Source organism: Heterobasidion irregulare (genome assembly GCF_000320585.1).
Source record: "Heterobasidion irregulare TC 32-1 unplaced genomic scaffold scaffold_02, whole genome shotgun sequence".
Taxonomy (NCBI): domain Eukaryota; kingdom Fungi; phylum Basidiomycota; class Agaricomycetes; order Russulales; family Bondarzewiaceae; genus Heterobasidion; species Heterobasidion irregulare.
Genome location: NW_009258198.1, coordinates 2,277,921 through 2,295,850, shown reverse-complemented (window position 1 = coordinate 2,295,850; position 17,930 = coordinate 2,277,921). Strand labels below are relative to the sequence as shown.

At 50.3% G+C, this 17,930-nt stretch overlaps 8 protein-coding genes across 8 annotated transcripts; 7 read left to right on the top strand and 1 right to left on the bottom strand.

Annotated features, from left to right (window-relative positions):
• Nucleotides 1–1,772: 1,772 nt before the first annotated feature.
• On the top strand, nucleotides 1,773–5,352 carry HETIRDRAFT_438508 (uncharacterized protein). The gene is made up of 7 exons (XM_009544418.1): nucleotides 1,773–2,531; nucleotides 2,594–2,672; nucleotides 3,091–4,246; nucleotides 4,309–4,466; nucleotides 4,525–4,620; nucleotides 4,672–5,193; nucleotides 5,256–5,352. The coding sequence occupies exons 1-3, from the start codon at nucleotides 1,933–1,935 to the stop codon at nucleotides 3,484–3,486; spliced, it is 1,074 nt and encodes a 357-aa protein (XP_009542713.1). The 5' UTR covers nucleotides 1,773–1,932; the 3' UTR covers nucleotides 3,487–4,246; nucleotides 4,309–4,466; nucleotides 4,525–4,620; nucleotides 4,672–5,193; nucleotides 5,256–5,352.
• Nucleotides 4,054–5,354, top strand: HETIRDRAFT_122349 (translocase of outer mitochondrial membrane complex, subunit TOM40; the record flags this gene model as incomplete). Its single annotated transcript, XM_009544417.1, has 5 exons — nucleotides 4,054–4,246; nucleotides 4,309–4,466; nucleotides 4,525–4,620; nucleotides 4,672–5,193; nucleotides 5,256–5,354. The coding sequence occupies 5 exons, from the start codon at nucleotides 4,054–4,056 to the stop codon at nucleotides 5,352–5,354; spliced, it is 1,068 nt and encodes a 355-aa protein (XP_009542712.1).
• Nucleotides 5,355–5,602: 248 nt separating this feature from the next.
• HETIRDRAFT_100526 (ABC transporter) lies at nucleotides 5,603–6,544 on the top strand (the record flags this gene model as incomplete). Its single annotated transcript, XM_009544416.1, has 5 exons — nucleotides 5,603–5,730; nucleotides 5,793–5,840; nucleotides 5,917–5,933; nucleotides 5,997–6,272; nucleotides 6,342–6,544. 5 exons carry the CDS (start codon nucleotides 5,603–5,605, stop codon nucleotides 6,542–6,544), a joined length of 672 nt encoding a protein of 223 aa, XP_009542711.1.
• A 613-nt stretch (nucleotides 6,545–7,157) lies between these two features.
• On the top strand, nucleotides 7,158–8,671 carry HETIRDRAFT_308730 (uncharacterized protein; the record flags this gene model as incomplete). Its single annotated transcript, XM_009544415.1, has 2 exons — nucleotides 7,158–8,559; nucleotides 8,643–8,671. The coding sequence occupies 2 exons, from the start codon at nucleotides 7,158–7,160 to the stop codon at nucleotides 8,669–8,671; spliced, it is 1,431 nt and encodes a 476-aa protein (XP_009542710.1).
• A 175-nt stretch (nucleotides 8,672–8,846) lies between these two features.
• Nucleotides 8,847–10,442, top strand: HETIRDRAFT_407746 (uncharacterized protein). Its single transcript, XM_009544414.1, has 2 exons — nucleotides 8,847–10,092; nucleotides 10,155–10,442. Exon 1 carries the CDS (start codon nucleotides 8,851–8,853, stop codon nucleotides 10,048–10,050), a length of 1,200 nt encoding a protein of 399 aa, XP_009542709.1. The 5' UTR covers nucleotides 8,847–8,850; the 3' UTR covers nucleotides 10,051–10,092; nucleotides 10,155–10,442.
• Nucleotides 10,270–10,503, top strand: HETIRDRAFT_308654 (uncharacterized protein; the record flags this gene model as incomplete). The annotated part of the gene is made up of 1 exon (XM_009544413.1): nucleotides 10,270–10,503. One exon carries the CDS (start codon nucleotides 10,270–10,272, stop codon nucleotides 10,501–10,503), a length of 234 nt encoding a protein of 77 aa, XP_009542708.1.
• A 131-nt stretch (nucleotides 10,504–10,634) lies between these two features.
• HETIRDRAFT_167882 (uncharacterized protein) lies at nucleotides 10,635–12,390 on the bottom strand (the record flags this gene model as incomplete). The annotated part of the gene is made up of 3 exons (XM_009544412.1): nucleotides 10,635–11,033; nucleotides 11,096–11,963; nucleotides 12,014–12,390. The coding sequence occupies 3 exons, from the start codon at nucleotides 12,388–12,390 to the stop codon at nucleotides 10,635–10,637; spliced, it is 1,644 nt and encodes a 547-aa protein (XP_009542707.1).
• A 610-nt stretch (nucleotides 12,391–13,000) lies between these two features.
• On the top strand, nucleotides 13,001–17,788 carry HETIRDRAFT_32207 (glycosyltransferase family 15 protein). The gene is made up of 12 exons (XM_009543444.1): nucleotides 13,001–13,151; nucleotides 13,215–13,519; nucleotides 13,576–13,717; nucleotides 13,747–13,750; nucleotides 13,835–13,869; nucleotides 16,732–16,784; nucleotides 16,838–16,911; nucleotides 16,976–17,038; nucleotides 17,089–17,181; nucleotides 17,234–17,334; nucleotides 17,401–17,569; nucleotides 17,641–17,788. Exons 1-12 carry the CDS (start codon nucleotides 13,095–13,097, stop codon nucleotides 17,688–17,690), a joined length of 1,146 nt encoding a protein of 381 aa, XP_009541739.1. The 5' UTR covers nucleotides 13,001–13,094; the 3' UTR covers nucleotides 17,691–17,788.
• Nucleotides 17,789–17,930: the final 142 nt, after the last annotated feature.

Sequence of the window (17,930 nt, the reverse complement as noted above, 5' to 3'; positions counted from 1 at the left end):
CTCATATATTCAAATTGGATTGGGAATGTGCTCTTATTCATATGCTGATGCATGAACATTACATACTTATTATTCATTCACAAGTTTTGGCTTGAATGCTCACAAGTACTATAATCAGTTCCTGAGTTACTATGGATGTGGACAAACATTTGATATGGTTACTATATATGGCTAAAGTGTTTACTGCAGATGACAGATTATGATTGATCAGCTTATTTAGTGTTTAGAAGCATAGACCAGACCTCCATCTGGCTCTAAATAAACTATACATATTAATAGCCAAGCTAAGCTTTTTAGAAGATTAGCTTATTCACTTTGCATACATCTTGATTTTAACACTGCACCTGGCATCTAGCTCCCTTCAGCCCAAGCATTGTGAACTCTGTTATATCATCATAAACATATCTAGTCTGACAAAGTACTAGATTCATCTCATAGTTCTGATCATTCTTTCTTCTTTACAACCTATCAAGGACTTGCTGCTTACTAAGTCATTTGTTGGAATCCCTTGGAGGTCATCTGCTGTATCGGGGAAGACCTACTAGTTTCCGATAAATATTATCCCTTTATCAATTAGCGCCTCCTTCACCTCTTTGAGGACAAGATCAATAGCAATCAAGACTTTGTGATACAAGCCCAAATATGAGCAATAGTCTTTATTTATTGGGCTGTTACAATTAGCTCAGGGAACCCCTTATAAGTGCAACAAGTGTACATGACAAGCCTAGCGGCTTAACAATAAATCTCTCTTCACTTCTGATATTTCCTCCTTTATCTCATGTATATCTTTCTTTAAGCTTTTTCTTATTGACTTTTGCTATTGGTCCATGCAGTTGAGATACTTCTGCACTAGCCAAAGAGCATTGTTCATAGCATGATTTACAGCATGGTTGACAGTATGGTAAATAATCTAAATGACTGCAAGTTAAATGACATGATTGATAGCAGGGCCAAACCAAGCTAGGGCATCTGTGTGAAATTGAGATGTTTGAGTCAAGCATTAGAAGACTATGCATATAAAAATACAACTTACTAGGGTTAGCACACACAACCACTTAATTCTTGTAATAAATGCTATTTGCAAACTTGGTATGTGTCAGTCAGTCTTTTCCTAAGCTGCCAATCTAAGTTAGAAAAATTGCAAAGAGTCATCAAATCCTTACTGTAGAGGACTCTCAATTTGGTCTTGTGCATATCTGCTCTACAGATATCCTATGCTATAGAGTTTGGATTGGGCTATGGTGGAAATACAACTTTGCCAGTGTTCAGTGGAAAAGGGATTGGCTCTAACAGAAACTTAATGGGATCCAGCAGTAAGTCTATGAGCTCTAGTGGTATTTCATCATTTTCCAAGTCAATTTCAGGTGGATTGGAGATTTGGGATTGCTTATGGTGGTTGATGGAAATGGACTGTGAGAAACTCGGAGAAATCGGAAAGGGCCGTCGCTCGCCGAGATTTGCCTCCGTCTCGGCCGGAAATCATCAACCCCAAAGTCGGGGCATTCGCTCAAAATGTTTCCGAGACATGCGCCACAGACAGGGCGATCGATTTCCTGTTTTTCCTATGGAAAAATGGAGCTTTGCTAGCCCCACGAGGTAGAAGATGGGGCCAACACGTGTCGATAAGAATTGTTTGTACATCATTATATAACACAAATAAAGTGCCGAAAAGGAAGTAAACAATGAGAAATCGGAATTCGAGGTCCGCTCACAAGTTCAACTTGCTCGACGGTTTTCTGTTCTTCTTTTCTCTAACGCATCCCTCTTTCCTCCTTCCCTCTTCTTCCTCTCTCATAGCACCCTCCTCGTTTTTTTAACGACTCGTCTTTTCCCTGCTTCCGCAGTTCCTTCTATACACATATCATCATTACTTCCACCCTGCGCGCCCGTACTTCAACCTCCTTGTCGCCCTCGAATTCGATCAGCGTCAGGATGGCCCAACCTTCGTCATCTCATCATCGCGAGCGTGAATCGCACCGTTCCGAACGTTCTTCACACCACCATCATAGAACAATCTCATCCACGACCCTCCTCCTCGTACTCTCTCTTATACTTGCTGTCCTTGCAGTGATGCTTTCCCTTCCCAGCCAGAGCTCTTCTAGCAACCCCAGCGATCCTAGCGGTGGTGTCATGAGCTACCTCACACCCAAACGCACCCAAGCGCTCATTGCTCGCGAGAGAGATGTTGCGCTTCGTGAAGCCGAAGTTGCTCGGCGCGAAGCTGAGATTTTGGCTGGTGCACCGGGCGGGGTTATAGGTAACCCACCTACCCCTTGCCCGGCATGTCCAATCATTGCTCAGGCCACGTACGAGCCCCCTCCTGCACAAACCGTCATCAAGGAGGTCGTAAAGGAGGAAGCACTTACTCCTCCTGGCTGGTGGAAGGAGGGCAATGTTCGTTTTGACGACATTCTCAGTCGCGAGCTCAAGATCGCGGAACGTGAACGAGAAATTAGCCGTCGCGAAGAGACGGTTAACCGCAGGGAGCACGATGCATCCCGCCGTGAAGCTTGGATCATGGAACAACTTGTGTACGTGTTCAGGTTATTTTTCTCCGTCGCATCGATCAGTTGGTTGACTTTGAGTAATCTAGTGCTCTCGGTAACGAAGCTTCTGTAGAGGAGGAATACGTGTATGAGCCTGTTCCTGCGAAGCGTAAAAACTCTGCCAAGGTACCGCCACCTCTCCAGCGCCGTTCCGAGTTCTGAGACGAAGGAGGTTTCCGACTCGACACTTTTCTTCATTTCACGTTCAGTCAGTCAGAGTCCTCTGTTGTCCCCTCCCCCTCCCCCTCCTTCGTCCAGGCTTGGGGGACAACGGTGTTTTTCTTCTTTTTGTCCCCCTCGTCTCTGTAGTCTGTGAACCGATCTCCGTTACGCGCTCTCTCGGTCGAACCGCCGAAGATCTCTGGATCTACGACGCGCTCCCACGTGATATGTCACCTGGCCTCGTGCACTCCGTGACCACAAATTCGAGGTTCGATCGCGAGTGAATGCACTTTGTGTCACGGAGACCGGTTCTCAGCCTACATCCCCTTTCTCTGTATCTGTCAATACAAGTTTACTGACCACATATTCGCGCACCCCACAGGAACTCCCTCCTCTCCCCGCTCTAGTCGTCACAGAAACTGCAATCGAGACCGCCACCCGTACCGTTACCCAAATCCAAATTCAAACTCCTTCTCCTGTTGTCGAAACAATCGTTCCAGCGCCTGCCAGTACTCGTCGCGCCGCCTCTCCCACGCCATCGCCGCGTAGTACTTCTTCAACCTCCACCCTTCCCAGGACCACCTCTGTTGAGGTAGTCGTGGAGACTCGTGAGGAAGTTGTACATGAGGAGCCGATTGAAGAGGAGGAGGAGGAGATCGAGATAGAGGAACCGAGACGAAGGAGGGTGGTCCGAAGGCCGCCTCCTCCGCCTCCGCAGCCCCCTGCTGCTTACAGGCAATCCCCCCCTCAACAACGCTGGCCCCCTGTCGATTGGTGAGGATCGAAAGCAGTATTGTGACGATTAAACGAGTTATTGGGCTGTATTCACGATTTATTTCCTTCCTTCTTGCTTCTTATTACCTCTCGTTTCTTACTTACACACCTGGCGGCGCCTTGCTATGTAACCTGCATCATCAGCCTCCTTGTCTCCGGCCGCCTTTGATATTGTTGCAATCCGCCGTGAACATTTACATTGCTCTAAATCTTCCTTTATTTACCCGGTGATGCCTTACTCCCTCAACTTTACTGACCCTTTTTACGAACTTGACGACGGTGGAAGAACACGATACTACAGTACGGCTGGCACATGGATGACGGATTGCTCGATACGTAGTGTAGATTATTCCCTATGTGGCTTCCTGAGCGGAATAGATACATATGGCACTGGGGGGTTGGTCTGTGTACATTTCACGGTCAAAGGGAGACAGACGTGTGACGTACAAGCACGGGGTTTGGGGTTGTTTGTACTTGCTATTTTCCTACAACTGTTCCCGACGCGTCAGGATTTCTGTTCGCGCCCGTTGCTTTTCAGCGCCCTGACAAGCTCACTGGGTCTTGCTCTCAGATGGCAGCCATCTCTTCAGAAAAGTCGTCTTTCGCGGATGTGGGCTCAATATCAGCACCGTCTTCCTCAAAACCCTCCTCCTTCTCTGCCCTCTCTCCCCTGACGAACGTGTATCGGCGGTTCTCAGACTGGCGCAGTGCACTCGGTCTTCCTAACCCTGGCTCGGTGGAGAACCTCCAGAAGGAGATCAAAAGTGAGCACTGTATCATATACGTGCTCGCCACTGTCGATTGACCCAGTCTGTTCCCGCCCTAGACACTCATCTGACGAACTTCTTCTTCGATGGTGCGCGGGCGGACCTGATGAAGGGCCTCTCGATGGATCCCGCCTTCCAAGTAACACATTCCTTCTCGCTCGCGTCCCAAAGCGCTCCTCCATCGTACAACTTTGGTGCTGTTTTTGCGAACCAGCAGGCACGTGCATTCTCGCCTAGGCGTCGTGACCTGGCACATTTGACATCACCTCCCGCAGGTTTTCCTCCAGGGAAGTGTGGATCACGAAGGGAATGTGAACGCTCGGTTGAATCAAGGCTGGTCACCGACCAATGTTACGAAGATCCAGGCTCAGGTACGCACTCGTCGATGTGTCGTCCGATGCCGCGCCTAACGCACATCATAGCTCTCGTCTCAAGCCGGTCATAACATGATCCAGCTAGAGCACGATTATCAAGGTTTAGACTACAGCGTAAATGCGAAAGCAATCAACCCTTCGCCGACGGACGGCACCGGGGTCTACGTCAGCACGTACCTCCAGTCTATCACCCAAAAACTCGCCCTCGGCGTCGAGTCGGTCTACCAGCATCAATCGGCGCAGCTCACCGACTTCAGTATGTCGTATCTTGCGAAATACACTGGCGCGAATAAGGATTGGATTGCGACTGCGTCGGTTCAGCCCGCTGGCATTCTTCAGGCGACCTACTGGCACAAGCTGAGCGAAAAGGTGGAGGCTGCCGCGGATCTGCAGCTTATTGCTGCGCCCGGGCGGAGAGATGCCATCGCGGTGCTTGGTGCCAAGTATGACCTTCGTATGTCGACGTTCAGAGCGCAGCTGGACTCGACGGGCAAGGTTTCGGCACTGCTCGAGCAGCGGTTTGCACCAACGTTCGCCTTCACGGTGGCCGGTGAGATCGATCACTTCAAGGTATGCCCCTCTATTGTTCCGGGATCTTATTTGTTGCGGATGCTTACGAGTGGTGAATCCAGAACTCGGCGAAGGTGGGTGTAGGCGTGATGATCGAGAGCACGAGCTTGACACCTGAGGAGATGGGCATGACAATGCCTCCAGGCCCTCCCCAACTATAATTGCATATTATGTTATCTGCTTAGAGTATTGCATTTGTAGTTGGACACGCAGAGCATTTCCCCTTCTCATCATATCGTACTTTACCGATCATTCATCGTCTGTGTCAGTAGGCCCGTCGGCGAGACGAAGATTCGAGACCTTAGGCGGGGCTCACCGTGGGAACTTGCTTGGGGAGACATTTCGCCGAGTCTACTTATATGAAGAGCCGCGGCAGCTCTCGCGATGCACTGGGGCTAGAACGACAAGCATGACACCGCTGCTCTCAGTGAGAAATGTTTCCTGTTCACGACCTGAGGGGGACCAAATTTTCTCCAATGTGAACTTCAATGTCAACGAGGGAGACATCGCTGTTTTACGAGCTCGCAGCGGCATTGGGTGAGTGTCTGGCTTCGTCCCGTGTACCAACGGGCCCGTCGTTGATGGTAGCGGTTCTACAGCAAAACAACATTGCTGAAATGCATAGCCCATCTGAACTTGTACCACGGGTCCGTAGAGTTCAAAGGAAGGCAAGTCTCTCCCCTTATCTTCTATTAGGTACAGTTGTATTGACCGGAACTACAGGACTCCCAAGGCGTACGGTATGTCAATCACGTTGAAAGTCAACTGAGGAGTTACTGATACGGTATTGATTCTGCATACAGGCGTCCCTACATACCGTACGCACGTTCAATACGTGCCCCAGCGACCGTCACTCCTACCTGGCACTCCTCGCGAATTGTTCCATACTCTGTCCACCTTCCAGTCGCGTCACGCGACGGGGACTGCCAACCTAAACAAGTCGTTAGATGTTGCGCGCTCATGGGGAATCGACGAAGAGTTGTGGGATCGCGCATGGAATACGCTCAGTGGCGGAGAGGCGCAGAGGATTGCCCTCGCGATCAGCTTTGGGATGAATGGCACGATCCTGTTGCTTGACGGTTCGTACCTTTTTACAAAACCTCCTCGCCCAAGCGTCTGACGATATTGACCAATCGCCTCTGTTACAGAGCCAACTTCCGCCCTTGACACAGATGCTTCTCTCAAAGTCGAGAAGGCTCTCATCGAGGCTGTCAGATCCCCTGAGTCTCCGCTCCAAGCTCTCGTGTGGATCACGCACTCGGAGGAGCAGGCAACAAGAGTCGGCACACGTTTTCTCCGCCTGTCACCTACGGGTATCCGCGAGGAAACGTCGATACCAAATGACGCCTAGACAGCTTAGAAAGCTACGCAAAAAACGGGCATGCACATCATGTCGTCTATATCGAGAACATACGACATATATGGGAGACGTCTTTCATTGGGATTGTAGGGTCTATTACTTAGCCTAGCGTTCACCGGTAGATGTAGTCTGAGTGGGACTTAGCGTATCGAAACTAATGGCTTGTTCTTAAGTATTCTTCATACAGTTTTTGCGCCACCAGGCGTGGACAGGTGAGGCCTGTGAGGACTTGCCAATGTTGCCATATTGAGGCATCATCACCTAGTATTCACCTCTTCCACTCGACCTGATCGCACCAACCGAGGTGCATCATCACCATGCACCAGGATGTGTTTCATATACATGAAAAGGGTGTTGCAGAGTGCTCTATCACCGCAGCTTTACCTTCACAACTGACAGATTGACGCTCAACGTCTGAACTGACCACGGCAATGCAACTTTACCATTGATCGTAGGTTGACTATCATCCACATATATCCTTGAGCACCCTGTAACTTTGGACCAGCCCATCTCTTTACCACACATATTGCAACAAACGTATGTCCGTTGCATTGGGATGTCTTGCCGCAATTGAACTCCCTCTCTTTTCCTTAGACCTCAATCCATGGAGTTTCGCCTTCTGGTAGAGGCTCAAGAAAACACAGACCGCCCTGTCATTTTCCTATCAAACAGACGATGGTCTGTCACAGAACCTCTCGACATGACCTCCCAAAACGTGCCTCAATATGCATGCATCTCCTACGTTTGGGGCTCCGGACGACTTTCCAATCCCTTCCATCCATCAGTCAAGATGTCTGATCACACACTTCCTGCCCTCACCGCGGCAATGCACGATCCCAGTCTGACAGCATTCTGGATCGACGCCTTTTGTGTACCCGTCGCTCAACCGCAGAAAGGAGCCACGCTGGAGAGTATGGGAGCTATCTACGGTCGCGCAGCGCGGGTTGTCGTGGTGCTCTCCAATACGACCTGGCACGCAATTGATCAAATTACGCGCACAAACTTTGCGAGTGCGCTCGAATTTTCGGACTCGCCCCTCAAAATCTTGGAACAGGATATGTGGATCAAAAGCGTATGGACATACCAAGAGGTCGTAAACAGTCAAGGGCTTTTCCTCACAGCAGAAAGCGCAATCTGCGAGCCAATCGAGGGAGAATCCTTTCTCAATGCCTTGGGCCAATACCTTGAACTTTTTCGTCAAGCCAACGGCCTCACTACATACGACCTGCGAGAACACTTTCCATATGTCGACGCCTTTGAAGATTTGATAGCAGATTGGAGAGTGGCTGTATGGTGCGGTAGGTCCGCTTTACAGGTCATGTCTGGGATGTGGAGGCGAAAATGGTTCGAGGAAGCAAATTACTTTTATGCGATGATTGGCACCATAACAGGTCTTCCCTCGAGACGCTCCTCTCATCCCTCTATCCAGTCGCTCTCCGAGTCATTCATGAGAGTTTGCGAGGAAAAAAGCGATTTCTCTTTCATATACTCGACTGCTCCTCGAGACACCCTTTCAGGAAGGCTTTGGCGCCCTTCTCCTACTCTCCTGCAACCTGTATTGTCTTGGCACACCTGGGGTGAAAGTCAGCGTGGGGAGCGGCATGCGAACGGGCTTACACTCAAGGACATGTTCCAGTTGACCCAATCTCACATTGTGAACGAACTGCATGCCCGTCATACTTTGGAGCGCCTTCGAGTGAAGAACGAGCACCCTACTAGCGAGGAGGTCACCGTTCTTCTACTGTCAGTCCTCAAACAAATGGGGTTCACTGGATGCGGACAGCATCTTACCTTCTTCGAGGGATTGTTTTTTCCACAGGATCCGATCATGTTAGATGCCGGGGTTGAAGTTTGGGTGTCCACATCAATAACTTGGACTTTCGGCGCTCCAGGCATAGCGATTACCACCGATGGAGGCCGCAAGCAGTATATCTCGGGTGTTTTTTTGGGTGACAGGTCGACTGCTATGGTTGGATCGGAAGTGGCATTGCTCGATAATGCTGTTCGTGAGTGTTATCCATCAGCTGTCATGGGATGGATTGTTCTATTCTTTCATCGGATCATAAACTCATTCAGTACGTTCTGGCAGAACAGCTTGATAGATCTATGATTGGATGACTGTACATTACTTCATGAATGGCAACTCCGATCAGGACACGAACTTCAGAAGCCTGTTCCGTGGGGCAAAGCGTGACCACCTTGTCTTGATTAAGGAGCGAGCAAGGCACAGCCCCCTATCGATCTTATTTAACCCGCTACACCTTGGTACCCAACGGGACTTACACCACTGCACCTCAATGCCTCCGACATGTTCCCCTTCCTCACAACGCGTTTCATTCCTCGCAGACTCTGCACAATTTTCTTCCGTCAGAACCCAGTGGGAAAACCCTCATGACATCCTTTCCATCCTCATGATTATCGGCGGTGACATTGTTCAACGAGCAGTCGCGCAACTCGCCGGCTCTCGCTTTTCATTCACTCCTGTCGCCTTCTCCTTCGGTTGGGTCGCGTACTCCATCAATGCTGTCTGTTCGGCCATCGGAGATGGGCGCCTCATGCCCGCAGTAGAGGGCTCGTTCATGCTTGTGAACGCGAAAAATGGGTATACCCGTACAATCCAGTCATGGGTCCTCGCACGGCTCGTTCGGGATCATCGATCGCACGAGGGAGGAAAACATAGTCTCTCGATTTTCTTCTACCGAACTTCATCTACGCGGCCTATCGGCGTGACAGACACAGATTGGGTTTATTGCAGCGGAGTTGCCGTCATGATCGTTCAAGCGGGTATCGCCGTCATACCAGGCGTTCTGCACGACAATTGGGTCACCCTCATTCTTACTTTAACAGGCACTGTGCTGGCCCTCGTGGGAGGTGCGTGGCCACAATGGTATGCAGAAAAATGGTCAGCCCGCCCGCTGCTGCCCGGCAACAAGAAAGGCGAAGTTGTCATCCTGACAAGGGGGAATGGTAGCAAAGAGGCCATCGTTATCATAAACGAACACGGAGGGCTACGGCTAGAGGACCTCGCGGCTGAACGGGACGTGCGCTCGCAGTGCACTATCATCTTCACCTCTCTGCTAGCAGTCCTGTGGATAGTGCACCTGCTCGTCGTCGCTAGCCTTCAGAACGATGCGTGGTATCTTCTCGCGGTGGGCGCATTGGGCATGACACAGAATATTGTCGCAGCAGGGGCGCGACGCAGTCCAGGCGCGCTTGGGATACATCTGGAGAAGGGTGAAGTGGTTCATAAGGAGAAGGTTTTTTTGACCTTGCAGGCAGCAGAGGCGCGTCAGCGACATGTGGGATTGTCGCTCCTTCCTATATTTTTTCCTGGCGGGCTTCGAAAGGAAGAGGAAGACTGGAGGCAATCCAAGTTAGCCGAATACGATGAGAACCGATCTATTCTAGGGTCTGTGGCCATGCCTGTCATTGAGTCGGATACAGACGAGAAGGACGATGTTTTCACATCTGTCAACTCTTCACCCGCAGACAACTGAAAAGATTTCTAACCCACGAAAGCATACAACCCATTGGCGATGGTGCGGATGCACTGGCCTGTAACTAACAGTTCAACAACTAATATCATACCTTTCTTTTGTAGTAGATCTCCCGCTAGACACAGGATTCTATATCTGAAATTTTTTGGTTTTGGGCGAATTGTTCCATGTCTGAGTGTAAATGATATTTTCTCCAGGCATAGTTAAATTTATAATCTTATGAGGCCAAGTTCCTTGGCAGGACCTTTAGCTCAATCGGTAGAGCGTTGTACTTATGAGGTTAACCTACTTGCATGCAAATGTCCCGAGTTCGATTCTCGGAAGGTCCACTTTTTATTTCTGACAATAGCATCTTCTTGCAGCACAGCTATCGTGACCCAAACATTTTGCCTGCAATTGTTCGGCACACAGGACTTCAAGAAGGGGCGATGGCACTTATTGCAATCCCAATAATAAAATAGGGTCTTTACCGCATCAACAGGAATACTATACATGCGCAACGCTAAGGGTCATCAATTAATATGAAAGCGCAAAGGGAAAAAGAATAATACCGAATGTAACGATATTGAATGTGATAAGAGGCTTCATGGTGTACCCCCAAGGGAGTCGGTTGGTCTTGCTTCGGGATGAGAACGCCCTGGAATGTGCTCGACCCCTTGAGGGTCGAAACTTTCTTTCCATGCCATGATCAATTGGGTCATCTTCATGCTCTGCACAAGCTGAGGCCATAGCGCGTTCCGCACATCGTCTGCCTGAGTGTGCAATATGTCCTCCACATTCTCCCGAAATTTGGCGAGTTGGATCGTCAATTCTTTACGGACTATCTCGACGGTAGGACGCTTCAGTGCCTCTATGATGAGATCCAGAGGTGGAGGGGGAGGTGGCGGGGCGTTCAGGCGTTTGGTGAGGGCAATCTGAAGCGCAGCCATTCGCTTGGTAAGATCAGTATAAGAATCGCTTTGTGATTGAACGATTTTTCGGAGCTGCAAAAAAGGTATTAGAGCACTATGAATGAGGGCACTTGAGAGGCGTTGAAAATGCCCACTTCTGCAATTTCAATCTGCAGCTTCTCGTTCTCCACCTGTAAGCGTACATTTTCCTTGGTCATATTGCCCGATTGCGCAATCAATTCGGCTACCTCATCTGCTATTACCTGAATGTCACCGCCCGCTTCCGACACCTCCTTGTTGAGCTTTTCGATTGCTTGCTGCACGACCGGGGAAACCAGATCGCCTGCTTGTGCAACGGTAGATGGGTCAGTGAGGATTTCACCAATTTTCTCATCCAGCATGGTGTCGAATTCGCTGATCACGTCTCGCACGTGTTGCGTTAAGCTGTTGTCGAGTTCAAGCACGCGATGGTCGATGCTGCGAATGCGATCCTGAAGACCGTCAGCCGCTATCTCCATCTCGGCCGACTCGTGATCTCGGTCAGGATCGTTCGACAACGCATGGTAGGCTGCCTCCGGTGTGTCTCCTGGGAGGAAAAGACGCTTGCGCTTCTTCGCGGGTCCCTCTGCATCAATGCCTATGGAACTCCCCGCTGTTCCGGCCATCCGACTTTGATGTTGCAAGGTGACCTTTGCCATTCTCTCCTGCAGTTGGGCAATGCTGCCACCGAGACCTTCGACGGAGTCCTTCATATCCTTGTACTTGTCCTCGAAGGCTGGGACGTCATAGGGCGCAAGGACTGGCCAGAAGCCGATGTCTACAAGACGAGAAACGAGTTGATCAATGACCTTCCTTTCCTCATCTAATCGTATTTCTACTTGTTTGAGGATTGTCTGTGTGCGTGTTTTTTCTGCAGCCGGGAACGCCTCGAACCGATTGGACTGAATGAGACTGCGGTAGTGCTGCATGTCGCGTTCGATCGTCGCTGCCTTCATGCGTTCCGAGACGACATCTGACAGAAGCCTATATTGATGTGAGAGGAGCACGTTATGAATAGACTGCAATAAACATACGCGATCCGTTCACTCCACGCCGCCCGCTTCTCCTCCACAGTCATCTCTTCCTTCTTGGGCGGGGGAGGTGGAGGGTCGGTAGGAGGAATGGGTTTCCATACCGACTCCATAGGCACGGAGGCCACGATTGAACGGGGATCTGAAGCTGAGTGTGCTGGTTCTAGAGGGGGTTGGCGCTGCGAGCTCCCTTGGGGAACAGCAGACGACATGCTAGCCGTTGCTGGCAGCATGGCACGTGGGCCGCTTGGAGGCCGTACAATGTTCGAGCCACTTGTAGCAGCAGTTGCTGTAACCCCTGACTGAGAAACAAAGACCTTGCTTTCGTTGTTGTGGATCCGTGACCCAGTTGAATCGTCGATTGGTCTGCGACGAGACATGTCCTCTGCACTATTGCGTCTCCGAGAGTCAAAGGAGGTAGCCGATCGAGCTGGAGATCTGTCCCGTGAGCGTGGGTGATAGGAACTATCATCGCGTTCGCGTTGGCGTCTGGGTGGAGTCCGGCTATCACGACGATGGCGTGGGGAACTGTCGCGATAGCCGCGGCGTGGGCTGCGTCCTATAGAACGAGGCGATCGGACAGGGCTGCGAGAGTGATAACGGCGAGGGGGTGGGGAGTGATACCGTCGAGGGTTGGGGGGTGGTGGATGGTATGCAGTGTTCCATTCAGGGTCTTCGGGATGCGCATATAAGCAGGCAGCGGCACTGCGAGAACAGCCGAATGTTCCATTTTGTTGAAGATAAATCGGTTCACCTGTGTGCGAAAAATACTACAGAGGACCCTACGATGAGCTGATTTCGACGGGAAAGAAAGATGAGCGGACGTGACAACGACGGCGTTTGTACATTCTTGGGGTTTGCCGGTGTGGGACAGTCGAGGGATGATTGGAAGAAAGAGGAAAGAAGAGGGGCAAGTCGGAGTGAGGAAGCCCGAAAGGAGATCTGATTGTTTCTTGAGATCTCTATTTGTTTCTGGTTTCTCACCGGTCGTCCGTTCTCACATCCTCTTGCCACTCTCAACCTGTCTGATTTTTCCGCCGATGTCCTCAGACCATAACACCCTCTTTGCCCAGTCCTATTGAGCATGCCTGTCCTCAGATCAACCCCCTTTCGTATCACCTCAGCTGTTGTCATCGTCCTGGCAAGTACCTGGCCCTATAGTATCCTTCTTGTGCGTCAAACTCATACCTTGACATTCACACAGATATCCCTGCATTTCATCCTCTCTTCTCGCTCATCCTTCTACTCCATCGCGTCAGTACTACGCAAGCCAATGACTGTACCCGGCCCACCGGCGCTATCAGTTTCTTCCCACGTCTCCTCCCCCCAACCAGTAGACACAGATCCACCACAGCGTCTTGCAAATGCGACATTCGTTATCCTGAGCAGGAATTCCGATCTCGGACCCGTCATGACAAGCATGCAGCAGATCGAGGACCGGTTCAATTCACGACACGGGTATCCTTGGGTGATTCTCAACGATGAGCCATTTACCGAAGAATTCAAGTCGTGCGTCGATCCGCCCTTCTTGTCTTGTCTCTCGAATATTTGATGGCATGACAAAGGCGCGTGAGGCTAATGACAGATGCGCCGGTTTCATTTGGTGTGATCCCGTCTGAGCAGTGGCTTCAGCCAGAATGGGTCGACGAGGCTAAGGCCGCCCGTGTAAGACATAGCATGCAGCTGCAACGAATTCCCTACGGTGGTTCGTGGAATTGTTTTCTGTGCCAGTGTCGAGCGAATGAAAATCCCACCTAACAAACAGGAAGCGTCACGTATGTTCGAGCCAATGTGCGCCAAGGTGCAGCATCACTGATTGTGCTCTCAGTTATCGAAATATGTGTCGTTTCCAATCCGGTGTGCGTAATCTCACCAATACCACTTCTCTGACCCTCGTGTCTCATAGGGCAACCCGCCCTTCCTAGTTCTTCTTCCGGCATGAGCTCTTACAGCCGTACAAATACTACTGGCGTGTCGAGTAGGTTCATCCGCCTCTGTTTGATGCGTCCTCTACGATCTAACAATCTTAGACCTGGAGTCGATTATTTCTGCAGCCTTGATTATGACCCTCTATTATTCATGCAGGATAATAACAAGACTTACGGTAAAGATCTTGCCTTCATTACAAGCGCTTATCTTTAAAACTGTCCTTTTTGTTATAGGGTTCACTATTATCACAGAAGAGTTGCAGCCGACGGTGCCATCGCTGTGGGAAGCGGTATACGGTGACTAGTCTTGTCTTGTAGGAAAATGCTACCTTACTGAACGCCGTGCGCATTGTACAGATTTCATGACGGAGAATGCAGGGCTGATACCACAAAACAACACCGTGAATTTCGTCACCAACGATAGAGGGGATAGCTATAACTTTTGTCAATGTAAGCTGCTCCTTATCTCATTTCCGCTTCAACTTCTGTTTCGCTCCGTTGCACGCCTGTCAGCATAAAGTCTGACGCGTGCTTCAGATTGGAGTAACTTCGAGATCGCTGACCTCGATTTTTGGCGAGAGGAGCGATATCTTCGATTTTTCGACTTCCTCGATCGTCGAGGAGGATTCTATTACGAGGTTTGTTCTCGTTCGTTTCATCTGCTCCTCGCTGAACGGGAAAGTGGTGCCTGCGCCTTGTAGCGCTGGTGTGATGGTCCGATCCGCAGTATCGCGCTCTCGCTTTTTGCGCGGAAAGAGCAATTGCACTTTTTCAATGACATCGGGTATCGTCATCAGCGGCTAGAGCACTGCCCACAAGGCGGCGCGTGGGCGCGTGGGCGGTGCTGGTGCAATCCAGACGACAGCTTCGGTGCGCCTATGTTTTCTGCTACTCTCGTCGACATTAACATCATATACCGACTCATCGATATTGCGGAAAGATCATCACCCCCCACAATGTTTATCCACGTGGAACGAGCTGTAAGTGAGGGGGAAAGGGAGGAGATCCCTGGGCTATGGTATTGTCTTCGTCTTGCTGTTCTTCGTTGACTCCTTCCACGAATACGAGGGCTCAGTGTGTACATTCTGAGCGTCATATACTGATATTCATCTTACTCAGCCAACGTGGGCGTCGCCTCGAGGAGCATACTCGTACATTTCCTACGGTATTCTGCAGAATGTCATGTCAACTTTTGGTGGGAATATCTGGGAATATCGACGACAGAAGATCCCGGAAACGTGCCAATTTGTGCGAACGTCGCCGCGAGCATGACGTTTGGCTGCCTCTTCTCAACTGCATACATCATCTCGGAGGTCCGCATTCTTTAAATCACTTCCGATGCTATCATTGGTGTCCTCGCCCGGTTCATATACCACGCAAACGGCGAGGGCTTGTCACATGACCCTGCTCTCCCATAACTCACCACACTTATTGTCAGCGACATCCGTGGAAGATGGCTATCTTGCGAACGGGACATATCGTCGGAGTACAACGTGGTTGACATCCTGAAGACGCCGCTTGGGAAGAATCGGGACTTCGGATCCTCGAATAGATAGCCCAGATGTGGCGAAGAATATATGGAAGTGCCATTCTTGACGAAGTATACGAAGAACTTGGTCTTGTAAAGATGATGGACGCTACAAGTGAATAGACATACATACTATACATTGCTCTGGTCTGTAGATCTACCTACACATGGGGTTTGTTCAATGTTCATGGAATTTGAATATCGAATTGCTTGAGCCCGTAGGCCGTAGGGCCTCGGCCTCGGAAGCACTTGCAGCTTCCCAGACTCGTCTCCCCCGTGCATAGGATAATTCGCACTCGCCACTTCACTGATCAGTGACTGGTGACTGGCAATCTGCAATCCTCTGGAAGCCTGACCGTCGTCTCTACTTAAGTCCCCTTGCACAAGTTCATTTTTGTGTGCACGCTTAGGAGTAAGAGGGAGCAAGGTCGGATGTTCTCTCCCCGACTGACACTATTGCGCGCCGTGGCCGGCGTCTTCCTCATATTGGTACGCGTTTTCCTTCTAATCCCGCTGCGCTCTATATCACAATTGCATCAATGGTTCACTGATATGCACACTCTTTCGCAGACCAGTCTCCACCTTCTTCGCCTCGCTCAGCCCTTCTCGTACTCTTCCCTCCCCGCGTTTCTCACAAGCGTGTCACGGACCCCCGCGTTCAAGGTACCACCACGCCTCTCTGTCTCTGGAGAACCACTTGCAAACGCGACATTCGTCGTGCTGTGCCGCAATGGAGATCTCGGCGAGATCATGGGTAGCGTGCGTCGGATGGAGGACCGCTTCAACGCGCGGCACGGTTATCCGTGGGTCTTTCTGAACGACGTGCCTTTTGATGAGGAGTTTCAACAGTGCGCCATGCATGACTTCTTGAGTTTCTCATTCATTGATGCTGTGGGTAATGAAGGCGCATACGTGCGCTTACGGACGCGCCGGTCTCGTTTGGGGTGATACCGCAGGAGCACTGGGTGCAGCCGGAATGGATTGACGAGGAGCGCGCTAAAGCGGAGAGAAAGAAGATGGCGTCGCATGTGTTACACCTGATACCCTATGGAGGTCAGTATCACTACCTCTAGGACTTGCCTGTTTTTGTGCTCACAGGAGTGCGAGTTGACAGGCAGTCTTACGTGCGCCTCAATACTCTCAGTTGGCTATCATCGTTGACCTGTGACCTGGTGTTATGCAGGTATCGCAACATGTGCCGATTTAACTCTGGGGTGAGTAATATGTTTCGAGACCCTTCAGCAAAAGGCTGATTGCGGGGGTAGTTCTTTTACAGGCATGAGCTGCTCCAGCCATACAAATATTATTGGCGGGTAGAGTGAGTCCGCGCCCCATTATCGTACAAAGCTTCGAGACCCGAATAGGGCGTAGACCGGGTGTCAATTATTACTGTGACCTTGATTATGACCCATTCGTGTTCATGCAAGAGAACAACAAAACCTATGGTGCGTACTAGATCGCGGCGTACAACGGTCTACAGTGAATGATTTTATTTTCTATACCTGATAGGGTTTACTGTTGGCTTGTACGAATACAAGGACACAGTCATGACATTATGGGACACGGTCAAGGGTTCGGCATTTGACCTCGCTTTCTCCGACGAGTTTGACAAGTCAATGTAGACTTCATGCAGGAACACCCTGATCTGGTGCCCGAAGACAACATGATGAAGTTCATCAGCGACGACGGGGGCGCGAACTATAACCTTTGCCATTGTAGGTTTACGCGGGCTGAGGTTGAGCATCCGCCGGACTGACACCGATGCAGACTGGAGCAACTTTGAGATCGCCGATATGGATTTTTGGCGCGGTGAAGCCTACAGCCAGTTCTTCGACTTCCTCGACCGCAAGGGCGGGTTCTATTATGAGGTACAAATGAGGCCTATATATCAATCGTATTTATCATGCTGACAGTGTCCTATGGCCGACCAACAGCGCTGGGGGGATGCGCCAGTGCACAGTATCGGCGCATCGCTCTTCTTGCGCAAGGAGCAAACACATTTTTTCGAGGATATTGGATACCGCCACGAGCCATTCCAGCACTGTCCGCAAGGCGACGCATGGGTCAGGGGACGGTGCAGCTGCAACCCTTCGGACAATTTTGGTAGGCATTTGGATCTGTTATTGGCTCTCTCCGTCATTTCCGGCGCTAATCGAAAATCTTCGGAACATAAGATAAATCTTCATATTCATGTTTGGCACGTTGGGAGAAGCTGTGGGTATGATGACGGCGTAGGAAGGGTCTGCGGTGTGAATGTCGGATGCAATAGTCACTGAACTATGTATGGATCTCGGGCTATAGAAAATACAAAACATACAATTATAGATGTAGTGGTGAAGTATTTAGGTAGAGTTGTTCTGGCAGAAATAGCAAAAAGAGAGTGGTGGACAGCCACCAGCCTGGAAGCTTGATGGAAGTTCAGGCCTTCTGGCGGTGGCTGAACCTGGCTGAACAGCATCCGCAG